This window comes from Lissotriton vulgaris, chromosome 12 (assembly GCF_964263255.1).
Source record: "Lissotriton vulgaris chromosome 12, aLisVul1.2, whole genome shotgun sequence".
Taxonomy (NCBI): domain Eukaryota; kingdom Metazoa; phylum Chordata; class Amphibia; order Caudata; family Salamandridae; genus Lissotriton; species Lissotriton vulgaris.
This window is the reverse complement of record NC_141700.1, coordinates 713,308,073-713,325,109: the sequence shown is the minus strand read 5'-3', so window position 1 is coordinate 713,325,109 and position 17,037 is coordinate 713,308,073. Positions and strand designations below refer to the sequence as shown.

The 17,037-nt window shown below is 42.5% G+C and overlaps 1 protein-coding gene across 1 annotated transcript in view; it reads left to right on the top strand.

The window, feature by feature from the left end:
* Positions 1-13,569, top strand: part of LOC147678091 (hydroperoxide isomerase ALOXE3-like) — a 239,569-nt gene extending 226,000 nt beyond the window's left edge. Inside the window, exons 11-14 of the mRNA XM_086946566.1 lie at positions 9,018-9,139; positions 9,973-10,073; positions 11,007-11,177; positions 12,760-13,569. Coding sequence (XP_086802692.1) covers positions 9,018-9,139; positions 9,973-10,073; positions 11,007-11,177; positions 12,760-12,939 — 574 coding nt within the window. The 3' untranslated portion in view covers positions 12,940-13,569. The remainder of the gene's footprint in view (positions 1-9,017; positions 9,140-9,972; positions 10,074-11,006; positions 11,178-12,759) is intronic.
* The last annotated feature ends 3,468 nt before the right edge of the window (positions 13,570-17,037 follow it).

The window sequence follows — 17,037 nt, the reverse complement described above, 5'->3', positions numbered from 1 at the left end:
TAACCTTAAATGTACGAACGGCCTATATTCATGTTTTTTTTTCCAACCAGTGTTCAGATTCGCTTGATCTGCTTGTCAGAGTAGTTTCCAGATTTGGGCAAGATATTTTACACCTCGACAAGACAGAATGATTGATGAGCCCTCCATTCATCTGATCAAACTTGTTTGCATGTGCGAATATGTAGCTCATTAAAAATCGATTTTAAAGAGGATTTTCTTAGTTCCTTTACAGCTGGGCACACACACAACAGATGTATTAATGTTTCGTCCGAATAACCACTTAGTCGGCAGTTCTCTAATTGATAGTTACGTTTCCAAGATTGCATTAAGTCCTTCGAGTCATGGATTCCCAGATGATAGTAAATAAAGCTCTTTTTTATCTCGGAGCTGAAATGGGCTGCTAGCTAGGCTTGGGGTTTTGTATGAGTATAGGAATTTATTACTGTCCATGCATGGCGTCGTTTGGTCAAGATGTTTTTGTCTTCCAGAAACGATTTCTTCTTGGCGGACAGATTACTGACGTTATTAAATGTTGACTTTTCCGCCATGCTCTCCCATACTACTTGGGTCTCTTGGGTCTCTAGCTCCACCAGTAATTTCCTCAAATAGCTCCCCAAGATGTAGGTACTTCTTGCACCATTTGTGCTTTTATCTCATCCCAGCATAGGTTATTCAGTGTGCCTGGCTCTGAGGATCGAATTTTATGGCAGAGCTTCGCAAAAGAATTCATGCTCCGGAACCTCTGATTTTGAAGGCCAAATTCCAGCCGTACCTGTGCTGGGAATGCTGACTTGGGAATATTAAAGATGGCTTTGTATATCTTGGTCTGGAGCTTGTTCAATAACTCTGCCTCTTGGCCATGCCATGTTTCTAAACCATAAGACAGAGTATGCAAGAAGGAGATGAGATACTTAGGCGTGAGAATAACGCAGAACATAGCAGACTTAACAAAAATAATTTTTTTAGGGTGAAGAAAGAAATAGGGGCTATACTACGAAGTTGGAGTCATCTACCTCTTACTCTGTTTGGTCGTACTAACCTAATTAAAATGGTGATTTTACCAAAACTTACTTTTCTGTTTGAAACAATTCCCTGGGACTTTGACAAGAAGGCCTTAAGAGATTACAAAGCGAGATTTGTTCTTTTATTTGGGCCTCTAAGGGATCTCGCCTATCTTGGAAGAAAATTAGAAGAAGATGGGACAAGGGCGGGCTATCAGCCCCAGATTTTTTGTTATATGACTGGGCTTTTCGTTTAAAAATTTTGAGAGAGCTTATGGGAGTACCGAAGGCTACAACCATCGGGCATATCTTTTTGGCTATGTTAAGCTTGAGCAACTATGATGAGGACGGATTCATGTATAAATTTTCAGACCCAAAATTTTTCATAAAGGTGAAATTGAAAACTCTACGGGAAGCAGCAGAGCTCTAGTATAAAATCAGGAAACTAGCAAAGTTGAGTTATTATGGATATAGGTCGTCTATTTGGGATACACCAGGATCACAGTCGTGGGCAGAGGATGCATTGGCTGTCCCGTTGAAAATAGCAGGATTAAAAACTTGGGGAGACCTATTTCCAGAGGGAAAGTTGATTGGCTGGATACAAGGGGCACAGGTGTGGGGTAAAGGGTTATCCAAATTTAAATACTTGCAGATGCAAAGTTGGGCAAACAAGTCAGACACTGTTATCGCCTCCAAAATGACTTTGAAGACAAAATATTTTCTCCACAATTATTCAAGAAGGAAGTTGCGATATGGTACTGGGCAATGGTGGAGATGGAAGATGGCCCGTTCACATTGCCGGAACTGCTATGGGGAGATTGCTTGCCGGACATCGCTACAGAAAATCAATGGCAAGTAATGATGACTATACTTTATAAAACAGTAAAATCTGCAAATTTAAGGCGAAATGTTCTGTTTACTATCCATAGAGCCTATTGTACTCCCCGTAGATTATCGAAGTTTAAAGCTGGAGGACAGGTTGAGTGCCCAAAATGCAGAAATATAAATGTGAACGAGCTGCACATGTTCGTGGAGTGCTTGAACATCAGGGAATTTTGGGAGGCGGTAAGCAACTGTTTGTCACAATCAATTGGCTGCACGATAGAGGTAAGCCCTGAATTAATTGTTACTGGGAGACACGATTTACATGATAATAGAATGAACGATAAAGCAAAGTTCGTTTTCTATGGGGTTCTGCTAGCTCGCAGGGAAATCTGTAAGGTATGGGTAGAAGCTATGACACCGACACTTATGGACTGGTTAAAAAGCATGAGATACTTTGCGACACTAGACTCCAAAGGTCGGATGAACAAGAAGCATAGATTTTGATCACTTTTTTGCAACATTATGGGTAAAGAGTGGGCCTTCGCCTTGGTATATTGTAAGAGATTAGGACACAAATGAAAAAATCCTATGATTATGGCCTTGGCCTATCTCGCAGGCATGTGGAGCAGGTCCGTCCTTCGTCAAGGCGGAGTCGGAGACCGGGCCGCGGCCTCCAGTAGGGCTGTGCCATTGTCTATATAGGGCGGTACAGAGGATTTTGGCCCAGTGCAGGCTGGAGAGCCGCATATACCGAGTCTATAGCCAGCATGAGATAAAAGCCCAGGGCGGAAACAATCGAACAATGGGTGGCGTAAAGGCTAATGAGGATTTAAAAAAAAAGAAAAAAAGACAGAGTAGGTAAAATTTGTGCTGCCATCAATTTTAGGAGGTGAGTATAAGCCGGACAGGACAGCTCAATTTTTTATTCTGTAGTCGAAAAGCAAAATTTAATGATTGGGCTTTAGCACTTAGATCCTGTTTGTGGTCCTTGTATGTGGTACCGCACCCCCAGTTTTATACTTAGATATTTATAGGAGGCTTGCTCTTCCACTTGATCTCCCTTGACATACCATTTAAACTTATTATTCTTGGAGTCAACTAGGCGCACCACCTTTGTTTTCTTTTTATTTAACTCTAGATTTTCCTGGTCCAGATAAGGTACTAAGCTGTTCATTGCTCTTTGCAGCACAATCGGACTCTGACTTAGCACTACGATGCCGTCCACATATTTTAAAAATGGTATAGGCTCTTTGGCCAACATTGGCGGATGGCTCTTTGCTGATTGCATATGTTCGGTTATGTCTGCTAAGAACAAATTGAACAAGCTCGGTGCCAGGACGAAGCCTTGTTTTAAGCCGTGCTGAGTGTTTAATCTTGCAGATTCTCTACTTCCGTTGCCTAGTTTCACTCTGGCCCAAGTTTCCGTGTAGAGGGCAATCATTGCGTCCAATAGATTGATCGGTAGCCCCCAGGTTTTTAATTTATTCCAAAGTCGAGTTCTAGTTACTCTATCGAACATGGCTTTCAGGTCGACGAAGCAAGCAAATAATTTTGTCTTCCTTTTTCGTGCTTTCTCACTCAAAAGAGCCAAAGTTGTCAAATTTGTAGTTTTTCCCATTCCTGACCTGAAACTTTGGGATTATATTCTTCTCCTCATCCATTCTTGTAAGTGAATAAGTAGACATGATGCGTATAATTTGTCTTCTACGTCAATCAGGAATATCAATCGATAATTTTCTTGCTTGCTGTGAATGCCATTTTTAAATATTGGGTGGATTATATTCCCTCTCCAGGAACTTGGTACAATCTTCCGATTATAAATATAGTTGAAAAGGGGTGTGAAATAATTTTCCCAAAACTCAGGTGCGTTCTTGAAAAGAGCATTTGGTAGCCCATTTTGTCCTGCTGCCCACCCCATCCTTAATTTTGTTATTATTCCTTTCAATTGTTTGGTATTGATGAGATTTTCTAATACGTTACTGCTGACCGCTAGCATTTGCTAGCATTTGTTGAGAATGGCCTTCCTGTGGTTGGGGACTAAGATCATCTCCTCTGGGTTCTTTTAAGACAGTGGCTGCATTAACGTGGTTATAGTCCAATTTATTGTACATGTTTTGAATATATTTAATCCACGTATCTTCTCCTATTCCGTTGTCTTGGTGGAGTCTTGAGCTCTTTGTCAGATTATTAAATATTCCCCAGAATTCCCTATTTGTTGGCAGTTTGCTTGCCCATAGTAGTTTATTCTAAATGGATTCATTATACTCTCTTTTTACTTCCCTTAAATTTTTCTTGTATTTTTTCTGCATTTCCTTTAGTTTGCCGTTATCAGATTTTTTTCCGGTTTTTGTTTTGCTGCCGTTGCACGGAGGCGCGCCTCTCTGGCAATGCTCCTTTTAAGATCTTGCAGTTGGTTGTTAACCCATGGCTCCATCCTGGCATCTTTCTTCATTTGTCATACTGGAATTGCTGGAAATTTATGAATGAGAAACTGCCCCAAAAGTTCCCAATTTTTTAATGCTATTTCTTTGTGTGTCCCTAGCGTCGTCACATAATCATGGATTGTTTCCATTATTATGTTTGTGTCTTATCCTCGCCACTTCAGTTTCCTCAGATTATATTTTTCTGGAAATTGTGCCAGAGACTTTAATATTTGTGCTTGAGTTAAAGTGATGTTAATTTTCATTATCTGTGGAAAATGATCGCTTTCTGGCCATGGGCAAATTTGGAAGCAATTTATCCTAGGAAAGGGATTGTTACTGACGAAGTTAAAGCCTATAACTGATTGACTTTTTCCACTCAGAAACATGGTGGCCACTGGTCTATCTCCAGTTGCATTACCGTTCAAGGTGATTAAACCTAGATCTTCCAGATCTTGGATTGCTGATTTAATTCCAGGGTATCCCTCCTCTTACTTCTGGACTGTTTACAGTTTATGAAATTACTATTGAAATCTCCATAAATTATCAGATTACTGTGCTCGTGGGTCTTTTGTAACACCTTGATCAAATTTACTAGTGTTAGAAATTTTGGCTTCTGTAGCTTTCTGTCTGGATGAATGTATATGTTAACTATTATTAATTGCCAGTTTAACTTATTGGTATGGTGTTTACCAGTCAATTTTAATGCTTACAGACAGTTTTCTCCCACATCTAGTTGTAATACATTTTTATTAGAGAGAGCGAATGCAAAAGAGAGGAGTTAATGATAGAGGAAAATTGGTAGTGAAATAGAGCTAGCTAAAAAGAAATAAAATATTTAGATAAGTGATAGAAAAGTAACAAAGGTAGAATCAGCAGCGGTTTCTCTATGTGAGTGCTACTGCATTGCGCCCATTTATTTCTATCCCCCTGGTCCCTGTATTAAAAAGGTTACATTATGTACTTAACATTTATTTAAAATCCCGGCTACAGTGCTTTTATTGCAGCTGCGGGCTGAGTACTAATTGTCGGCAGGATGCCTAGATTTTTTAAATCAAGAAGTGGGGCATCAATATAGACAGCAGTGGGGTCTGAAGTGTGCATGTCGGGTTTGAGGGGTGTCTTTCTATGACCAACCCAACATGCGCACTCGAGGCTTCTTCCACCAGCTCAACTTTAGAGAACTGGGGATCACAGCAGCAGCCTCGCCGGTCTTCTGAGGAGCATTGACTTTGCCTGCTTCAGCCAATCCAGACACTGCTAGGGAGCAGCTTTTGGATAGGCTCAAGAAAGGTGAGTTGGCTTAGTCTTGAAGGCATCAATGGGTGGGAGGATTGGCCAATCATAGTATGCCTTCATTATGAAGCCATGCAGTGATTGTTCATTTGCTGCACCTTCCCTTCTTTCCATAATCGCGGCTGATCTATTGCAGCTGATCTCGCATCATCATGCCCGAGTGTGGAAAAGATGTGTGTGAGGCACTGCCTGACCACGAATAACTTATACCTAGAGCTCTCCCCTCCATGTCATCCATTCCTGGCTTCAAGTGACCCATGAGGTGACTTGGTAAGTGCTGCCTCATCCTACTTGTTTTCTGTGTACATTCCCTATGCTGAAAGAGTTACAACTAGTGTAGTGAAGTGTGCAGAGTACCTGCATCGGTTCAACATCCTGTGATTCTTAGCTGATTACCTAATCTCCTGTGTTGGAGTGGAATCTGCCATCAGGACAGAGCCAAATGCCACCTATTAGCAAATGAGAGCTGGTGCAACTTTTCTGGAAGTAGTCTGACACCTAAGGGAGGCAGAAAGGATTAGGCAGAGAGAGGGGCTGACAAGGAAACATTGATTTTACAACAAAACCTATTTGTTTTTATTATAGATATTCAAAATGGGTGACAACCAGAGCTTGTCAAATAAAGAGAAACAAACGGCGAGTAAGGGGAGAGGGGGAATGTGCAGCATCACCCTTGCATGTGGGTGCACCAGTCTGTTTACCTTCCTGCGTGACTTTATCATCTTGCGGTGCCACGGGCCGCAAACACAAAGCAAGGCGACTTAACCCCAGATGTTTCCTGCTGTTCATCATGAAACAATAATACAATAAATAACTTTGGGAAACCTGGAGGATGAGAGCAAGGATCATGCTCATGGTTTTCAGCAGGAAAGTGACTAGTCGTGGCATACTTCTGCAAGAGGTCTCCCCATGCCTGAAAAAAGGAACATGACATTGTGTAATTGTAACTGGTGTTCATGTAAAGCTCTTCAATGCCCAGACAGTCTTCATCTCACTGCTGCAGTGCCCGTCTTCACATGTTCCCCAAAGATGGTGCGGTATTGGCATACCGTGCCCTACCATTTTCAAATGGCACCAGCTGCCACTGGGTAGAATGAGAGAAAGGGTAGATGAAGAGTTAGTAAATTTGTAGTAATGTAAATTGAGAGGTTAAGTAGTGAAAGAGGTAAGAGAGATTTGAGGTAAAGAGAGGAATTATATAAGAGGTGAGAGGTAGCGGTGAGGTAATGAAAGGGTTGAGAAAGTGGTAGAGAGATGTAATCTAGTGGAGACATAAATAGAGGAATAGAGAGGTAAGGCAAATATACGGATGAGGATGTTTGAGAAGTGATGTAGATGGCAGAGCGATAAAGGGAGGTTAGGTCAAAAAAGATCAATGAGGTACAGATAGAGTGATGAGGTAATTGAGAGTAATAAATATTGATGTAGGCACAGAGAGGGATTAGGTGTGCTACACTTGGCCATCTGCTGGCAGGATGGGGACTAGACCTGTGCACAACCCCACTTGCAACTGAATAGGCTGTGGTCTGGATTTACACAATAGGCTTGTCATCACTGCATTGTCTCTGCAGCCAGCTTGGAACCAGAGAAGGGAAGTCAGGAAATTCCAAACGCTGTGGCCAAAGCACAATCGATAAACCCTTCCCCCTTCCTAGCTTTGCTGCAGGGCAGGGTAGACCCCCGGGTAGCCATGCGCTATATAAAAGCCTCTTTCATTTCATTTCATCTGAACAATGTTTTATATATTTCTTTGGGTATCATAAACAGTTTCCGTCAATCCTTTTTTGGTATGGAATGTGGGTCTTGGCTTGGTGTCATGAATAAGGCTCCTGATAACAATTGCAGGTAGGCCTCAATCTTGCGTGGACCAGTGGGTAACGTGTCCAGATGCCCAGCATGAGGGGCACGTAATCGCTGCATGTACTGTGTGTTCTGTTCTGATTGGCTGGGTTTCCTAACTTCATGTGGCATCTGCCTTTATGATGTTTTTGGTAATGTGTGGACCCCTACAGCCATGTGTGTTTTATTGGGGTCAATTTCCATGAAACACTGTGGTGTTGCTGCTCCTAAGTGTGAGATCAATCTGAGTTTCCATTTTTCTGCCAGCTAAATGTCCCCCTACCTGTGATCTATCACTCAATAACCTCAGCCCTAGGCCTCAGACACTGCCAGACCACATATTTCTGCATCAGCGTTGAGGGAGAGTTTGTGACTGGTGAATTCGGTAATAATGATGCGATATCGGTCTTATAAACACAAGTATCATTGAGCATATCAACATCGACATTCCCGATATTAACATATAGTTAGGAATAAAGCCCTTGTAACTCTTTCACTTACTCACATTATGTGAAACCATGGTTAAAAACAATAGATGAGACAGGAAATTATCAACTTCTATGAACCATGGGCATTATTAAAAACATTATCGAGAACAGAGAATGTGATTGAAATTAAATAACATAAATATATACAAGCACTCTTGATTGTCAGAAAGCAATGTATAATGACATGAATAAATGTGCATTCTATGTTTCAAAAGGAAATGTCTAAAAAGGAAAAAAAACATAATTCTAACAGATAGAATGTCAACAGGTCATACTGTGGTGAGTGGATGAGTGAATGTTGGAAGTTGAATGGAATGCTGTGTGTGGAATGTAAAAGTGAATGTGAAGGTTTTCCTGTTAACTCTATTTTATACACTAGGCCCTTGGTGTGCAGCCACATGCTTGTGGACAGATAGTAAGTGGCTTTGCATTGAAGAGAACAGCAAGGAGGTGATTCCATTCTGCTCAAGCACTTTAAGCTTTAAACTTAAAACCCATGTGTCTGAGTAAAGGTTGGTAGTCTAATTTGTCTGTGCCATTAAGCATTGGTTCAACTAGTATTATGAGCTAATCACAGTAAATTAGATGAGATTAAGACTCTGAATTTCAATCATATTTCCTAAAAAGGTGAAGAGAGCTGCAGTGTGCATTAGCTTCAGATATGAAACAGCAGATCTCCTAAGATGACCTTGCTTTGATGAGTACCACAGGATGCATCGATGGCCTTTAGGAGAGGCAGCATGTTGGGTGGACCTATGTGACGCATCCCCAGGGAGAAATACACATTTGTCCCCCTGAAAGAGCTGTGACAGGAGCACCTACCCCTTTCCAATGAGGGGAAAGTGCTCTCCCCATCCTGAGGTGCAGGCCAGGAGCATTGAAAACAAGAGTAAGTGCAGGAGGTAGAAACGCAGCAGTTTCAAGACCTATTAGGTAGGTCTTGTTTCAAAGCATATGATACTGCCTTGTAAAAGACCCACGTCGAACTATTGCTGAACAGTTGACTTAGAGAGGAATAGCAAATTTATGTTATTAGAGCAATTATCTATTTTCCTGTAGTAAGAGGTAAATCTTTATCCTATTTGACCTGGAAATGTTCCTTGTGTTCTTTCTCCCATTGATACTACTCAATTTTCTATTGCTCTTAGCTATGTATCTAGTATTATTGACTGCTACTATAAGAGTGATGAGAGCGTCCAGACGGACCCGGAGCTTCAAGCGTGGGTATTGGAGATCTTCAAAGAAGGCTTCTTGGAGAGGAAATCCTCAGGTACAATTGGTTGAACTTGTTGCTAATCCTTTGTTGTTCATCATCTTCATGCACATTCTTCTGAAGAATTGTGCCTTGATAACTGAATCAAAGAACATTAAGCTTGAATGTAAAATCCAGACCTTTTAAGAACTTTGGTGCTTGAAGTGTCATCTAAAATTCAGAAATTAAAGTTTTAATACTGTTAGGAATTTAGTATGAACCTAGAAAATTTCATTGTATACTATCTTTGTTTAATTAAACTAATTCACACAATTTTAGTATAACTCAGGAAAACACTTCCACCAGACCTAGGAATGGATGTGAACTATAGCACCCTATTGTGAAATTGTAGGAACTTAGCCAGAAATAATTAGCCCACAAGCAGGGGAGTAGCTTCAGGGGGGTGTTTGGGATGTAACATCCTCTCTTATACATGTATTCTCTAATAAACAGTTGGGTACAGGTGGTTTCAGTTGGGTATGGTGAGGTGTCTCTCAGATGTCACATGGGATTTTTACATACTCACACAGACAACAGTACTCACAGTCTTGTCTCTATTTTGCAATTTTTTAAACATGCTCATTTAAAAGAATAATGAAATTTAACCACCCCTAACAATCCCCACTCCTCTCCCTTTTCACTGCCCCTTAAGTCTGCCTCCTGTCGTGCTTCTCATATAATTAATTTTAACATGATATGTCAACTTGATTGTACCATTGCAAGCACACTTCTGCAAGTTTACCATTAATCCCTAGGGCTACCTATGAAGGATAAACAGTTGTGACTCAAGTGACATTGGTCCTGACACAGGCAAACAAATAATGAGTGGTCTTCCGGCATTGTTCTTTCAGGAGTGCCATCTTTGCTGCAGACCCGCGCAGAACTGGTCAAGTATCTGACTATGGTGATTTTCACCGCTTCCGCTCAGCATGCTGCTGTCAACAATGGGCAGGTAATTGTGAATGTGCGTCTACTACTGTAGGTGGTGATCAAAATCCCTCAAGGGAATGCTAGATCCTAGGAAACTCATCTGTCTCCTCAACCCCTTAAGAAAGTATGAGTGAGGATAACCAAGAGGAGGGTATCAGTTCTCTACTACCTAAAGACCAGGGTTGGTGCTGTATAATTACGGCTTGCACACATATTTATAAGGAACCGAAGAGGTCACATTATGAATCAGGGACCTCAGAAATCACGTGATGAGGTCCAGAAATGTACTGGAAGCCATTGTTCTGCGTGGAGGTTTAGGGTATTCTATAGGCACAAATTGGATCTAATGGGCCTGGCCCCGGTGCACCTGAAGACAGTCAGAGCCCAAATCTGAATGGAGAAAAGCAGAACGGCCATCATACATGGTTTGCCGCAGGGCTGGCAATTTCCCCCCTCCACCTTTGAATCATAGCCACCAAGATTTGCCTTGAAATATAGCGAATTGCAAACTAAGAAAAGATGCCTCAAATGGGCCACTCGCTTTCCTATCATTTTGGAAATTCCCATTAAAATACCCATTGGTCTGTTATCATAGGAAATAGCCTTGTTCTGGGAATATTGCTGTTATATAAGCTACAGCTGACATTCTTCCTCCTGCCTTAAGCACATACTGCTCCAGCCTTATCTCCAGTGTTGACTTTAATAAAAAAAGGTTTTCCTATCTGAATTGGCTGTCAGGTTATCTATGGTCATGTACATTTGTACATTATGTCTCTTTCTTTCTAACAATGATATTTCTTAATGTTGCATAGTTTGTCTTTTCGAGTCAAGATTTTTTTTCCTAAAGCGCTCAGACAGCCATGGCTCTGTTGGCGCTATATAAAACTACACAATAAAAATAATTACCACTTTGACATGCTGCTTTTTTTTTCCTTTCGGGCTTTGGCCACCGTAGTTCGATTTCCTCTCCTGGATGCCGAACAATCCCAGCACAATGCGGCAACCTCCCCCCAAGACCAAAGGCACAGCGACCCTGGAGAGGGTCCTGGAGGTCCTGCCATCAGTGGGCGTCACTGCCTCCTCCATGATCACCATCAGGATCCTGAGTGACGAGCCTGGTGACCGGGTAAGAGTTCTATTCTCAATAAATATGGGTAGGGTTACTACATACGTAAAGAGAGAAACTGGGGCAGGCTGTAGACATAGAGGTAGGACAAACATTTGGCAGAAAAAAAGATATGTTTCATAAAAATAAAGATCTGCATCTACCCATTGAACAAAACAGAAATAAAAATATCAAGATACATTTTTAAAACTTCATATGGTGCAAATTTCTGATAAAAACTGTGAGAGGTGAACTCTTCAAAATTATGCTTTCATGAAATATCCTGTCCCATTCGCCCTCCCCAGATTCTGATAAAGGCCAGAAAAGCCAGCAATCCTGGACCTTGCCAGAGGTCATCCTTGTGTGCTGATGACCCCTCTATTAATTCTCCAGGGATGGGACAGCATTGGATTCTTACTTTCTCTGTAAGGGATGACTGGTGGAAGTAGGAGCTTGCATGGCATAATTTACTAGTGTGCTCACAAACAATACTATTTTAAAAACCAGGACAGTCTAGAGAGGATGTAGTCTCCACTGTATTCAAGGTTTATTAGGCAAGATTGTAATCTCTTCAGATAATTTCTTAAAAAGTAAGTGTCCTCCTGCTTCTCAGAATTCTTTCCTTGGCTGCATAGTCTCAGAAATTGGAAATAAAAAAATGACCTAGATGTAACATTCGGAAAAATGAATCTTTCTTTGTGCCCATCAGTCCTGCCAGGAGGGTTCACATCTCTAAATGAGTACAGATGCAGGAGAGCTCGGATTCAGTGGCATCACCTAGTCAGCAGCGGCAGCGCCCTACTGCTTTTAAGCAGCGCGAAGAAGAAGCATTAAATTATAATAACTTTAAGCTAATGTCATTTAATTGTAATGCTTCCTACTGCTTTTGCGGGCGGGGGGTGGGCGGGGCTGCTCTGATCCGAGAGCAGGGCAGGGGAAGAGTGGTTTGCCCACTCATAAGTACACAATGGCTGTTGGTCGGCCCCATCGGCCCGCCCAGAACAGTCATGCGCACTTCCCCCATTCTCCATGCAGGCTGCATTACAGCCTGCATGGAGCGTAAGCCCAGGCTCCCTCCCATTTTCTGGTTGAGCGTCCAATCAGAGCGCTTAAAACCAATCATAACGCTGCATTGCAGCGTTAGGATTGTCAAGGTAGCCTGGGTGCCTACGATTCACAAATTTATCAGTGGGACCTGGCTGGGCTTACATGTGAGACAGAGAAGACAGGATCGGGGACGCGGGACCCAACGCAAAGGTAAGTTTATTTGATTTTTTTGTAATTTTTTTTAAATATGCGTGATCCCCCCCGCCTCATCACCCGCAAGCCATGTCGGCCGCCACTGCATCTAGTAAATATGATAGATGAATGCTCTCTCTTCATGTCAATTTGGTCTTCATAAATAAGACTCGTAGTGTGGACTTGTAGTGGGAAGGCAAAATCTTCTGTAAGTTAAGTTTTGTAGAAATAATACCAATTCCATGTTTAGGCCTCTACACTTACAACGCATTCACCTGCATTCCTTGCTTTTGTTTGCTGCTGCCCTAATCTACTCTCTTGATTTATGAGCTATTAACTTTTTCGAATATTTCTTTTTTTAAAGAGGCCTTTAGGCACATTTCCTGATGAATTCTTTACAGAGGAAAAGCCCAAACACTGCATTAAAGCCTTCCAGGAAAGCCTGACCGAGATCTCAGCCGAGATTGAAAGCAGAAATGCATCCCTGCCAATCAAGTACATCTACCTGGACCCCAAAATGATTGAGAACAGCGTCTCCATATAACTGCTACTAACTAACCAACAAGAACCTCCCGCACTTCCATCAAAAGCCACATGCTGTTCAGTAAATTGCATCTCCCATAGCAAACATCTCAACTGATAAACTACCAAGGACAACCCACACCCATACATGGTCAAACAACTACTCAGTGGATTGTATCTCCCTTGGCCAACATCCCTCACTGTTCTAAAATCTGACCAGCCAACTATCAACATCACATTACCTTGGTCAGGAGTCACTTCAACAGAAGCTACAATGTCTCCAGTGTTACAGGTGCTGAAAACGGAAGAGAAAAAAAGACTGTTTTTGCAGTAGGCTATGAGTGGCAAGAGCAAAGCAAGGTAAATCGATGATGCACCCATAGAAAGCAAGGCATTTTATTTACAAATTAGATCTGAATGGCATCTTCCAGGCATCTATCTTAGAAGAACCTAAAAGATGAAGAAACCAGAGGTCAATAAAGTTTAGACAACATTGGTTCGCTGAGAGAAATTGATGTGTGTAATTGAACAGACCGCCACCGTTTTCCCAAAATAGCCAAGCAAGCAATATAGTGAATGCAAATGTGTGCACACTGATGTTCATTTGTTTTTGATTTTAAAAGACTTTAATAAACGAGCTTTGCAAATTCTCAACAGTCTAGTAAATTGTGCCCTCTTTTCTTAGAACTTTATTAGAACTGTATTTTATTAATCAACTTTATTGCATTTGTAAATGCAGCGCGTATCATCCACATTACAATATTGCAACGAAGAAACAGAGAATGTGACTGTTCAGACCCTCAATCACACTGGTAGCGACCCACGCTGGGGCCAACCTGCTTACAAAGATAGACCATGGTAACGCCACCATTTCCCCACACTTTATCATGCTTTTGAGGACACCCATGAGCATCATATATGTGTTTTTCGTGCTGTGCAAATCAGTCGACTGTTGCGAACCAGACTGACAGCGAGGGCAGCACAGGCTGCTTCTATGGACGCGCTATGTCTTGCTTGGGGCAGGGGCGGCTCTAGGCTCATGGGGGCCCTGGGCAGGGAGCATAGGTAGGGGGCCCCGGAATACGGGGTCCGGGCAGGGCGGAACGCGAAGGCCATTGAAGAGGGGGGGTCAGGATATTCGGAAGTCGAACAGAGCCGGAGGCCGCCAAATCCCTGCCAGGGGCCACTACGCAAATATGTATCCATTATCAGAGGATTATTATATTAAGGATATATATTGGCGTGGTGGCCCCTGGGGTTTGGTGGCCCTGTGCAGGTGCACAGCTTGCACATGCCTAAGGCCACCCCTGCTTGGAGGCAACATTCAGAACACCGCGGCCACAGCCACACATTTTCCGACTACAGAAGCGCCACCACGCTTGCCTTAACCACCCATATGCTAAACGGAAGCAGGAAGTAGCCAAGCAGCAGGAAGGATCGGGAGAAGTTGCGACAACGTGAGGTATGTGGGGCTGCAGCCAGGTTTGGGGGGTAGATTGTATGGTTGGGTGGGGGGTAGTTTGTATGGTTCAGCGGGATCCGAGGTAGTTTTTAGGCCTGGGGGGTTCAGAGTAGCTTTCAGGGCTAGGGGGTTCAGTGTGGTTTTCAAGGCTGGGGGGTCGGGGTATTTTTCAAGGCTGGGGGTGGTTTATGTAGTTTTCAGGGCAGGGGGGTAGTTTTCAGGGCTGGGGGAAGGGAGTTGTTTTTTAGGAGGGAGGGGGTATTTTTAGGTGTTAGGGTGTGGGTTTGGGGGGCTGTTTCAGGGCTCAGCGTGGGGAGGCAGGGTCATAATACCTTTTAGTGCTTAAAGGAGGCAGGATAGTTTTTAGGGCTCAGGGTGGGGTTGGGATAGCTTTAAGGGATAAGGAGAGGGTGGGGTTGTTTTTAAGGGTCAGGGGGTCGGGTAGTTTTTAGGACTGGAGGAGGGAAGTTTCTAGGCCTTGAGGGAGAGGGGGATGGTTTTTAGGCCAGAGCGGGGCAGTATTAAGACTCAGGGCAGCGGCAGGGTTTGGGGGTTAAGACTTACCTGTTAAGTCTTAACCACAGAGATGTCATATCCATACATGCCTTAACAATGCAAAATTCGTTGTATAAGCTTGCATTGTTGAGATTGCGTGGGACCAACATGCCTGTTAAATGCATGCGTGGTTCCATCACACAACCCTTACTTGGCCACTAGGCAGGCCATGCCTTTGAAGAGTTGCTCAGTGCTGGGCCCGCCCCCAGCTCCTCCACCAGTCGCAGCAATGCTATCTTATCGATTGGGCATCCCGGGACCTAAACAATCTCCTTCCCCACCTCAACCCTGAAGGGTCTCACCCCGGGTCAGTCCCATGCTTTGTACAAGAAGTTAGCAGCTGGTTGTTTACAGCGTGCACATAGGGGACAGGAATCAGGGATCATCAGCTGTATGCGTGATGGAGACAAATTGGTCAAGTGGAAGTATTTGACCTGTATCACACGCAGTCGTGCAGAAATTGCCAGTTCCTTAGGGACCATTCAATCCTCCCTCCAGTCATCATCATCTAGGTCTCCCACCCATCTAACCCACTTCTGACAAAGGGAGTCAAAACTACCTGGAGGAGGGGTCGCCAACGTTTCCTGTAGTGGAGCTACTTCTGATCATGGAAGTCAGTCGTCGGCTACTGTCTAAACTAGGGATAATGGCAAATGCACACACAGATCAAATGACTTAAACAGAGAGAGCATAAAGCCACTAGCAGCTGGCAGGGAATGAGGCTAGAGGGGCTGCTGGCACCAGGGGGGACAAACTAAAAACAAAAAATACCACTTACCTTTTCCGAGTCTTTCCTCCGCTTCTCCATCCCGAAACCAGGAAGCACCATAGGCTTCCCATAGCCAATCACAATGCTGCAATGCAGCATTGTGATTGGCTACCCTAAGCCAATCACAACACCACAATGCCAGTAATTGTGAGCAGATACCCCATGACAGAGTCACGCCAAAAGTAATACTGTAGCATTTTGGGCTTGATTCACTAAGGTAAACTCACACCTATCTGTAAGTTTACTATTGTTTGCTACTCACAAAGGTATTTTACAACTAGCATCTTTTCAACTGTGGAGTCTCTGCACATAAAAAGATAGGACTGCCCTCAACTATATCACACTATGACCACAAATGAATGTGCATTTTGTATATCTGCATGAACAAAGATACAAAGAGCTAGATAATATGTAGGGCAGAGTAAAACATTTGAAAGGGGCATCAAAAAATGAGGAAGAAGTACAAGAAAGATGGTGTTTAATTGAATTAAGGCACTGCTATGAATGGCATTTTGTGGCATAGTACAAAGATATTTCTTGTTTGACTGCAATAATATTTGGGAAAATACTAATTCACTCCTCAAGAACAATATTCAGGAAAGGCTATATTGTTGACGATACAATAAAAATGCTATTGGGATTTAGTTCAATTCTCGTCACTGTATCAATAACTCTTTTTTTCTCCTCCTAAAATTGTAAGAACAAAATGGCAGAAAAGGAGTTAAAAGAGGGCCAAAAGAACCAAATAGAGCCAACAAAGACAGGTATCACTTATAAATTGTACACACTTCTGAAAAAGCTATCTGATGTCTTGATCTAGCTGAAAGTATCCAAATGAATATGGCATCATTCCAAAAGACAGTGCTAGTCTCCGATCTGACCTTACTAAAATGACAAAGAGTATATCAAATACTGAATGTAGAATAAGCAGCTTTGAGGATGAATCTACAAAAATAAAGGAAGACCTAGATACCACCAAAAGGAAGACCATTGATGTGCATATTTTTGGTATTCCAGAAGAAGAAGAAGAAGAAGAAGAAGAAGAAGAAGATCATGGTGACTCCTGTACCTTATTCCTGGTAAACTGATTAGCTAAACAAATTGGTATTGCTTTTTCTCAAGCCTTTGAATGAATAGATGGAGCTCATTGCGTACCAACTCGTCAGCATGATGAACGTATATTTGTTTCACATCCAAGACAGATAGTTTGCAAACCGTTAGGATATTAGCATGCTAAGAGGATACTGGATTATATGCTTAAGTCTAAATACATCTCCTGGGAGAGCAGAAGGGTCAGAATTTCACCAGACTATTCAAAAGATACTGCACAAACC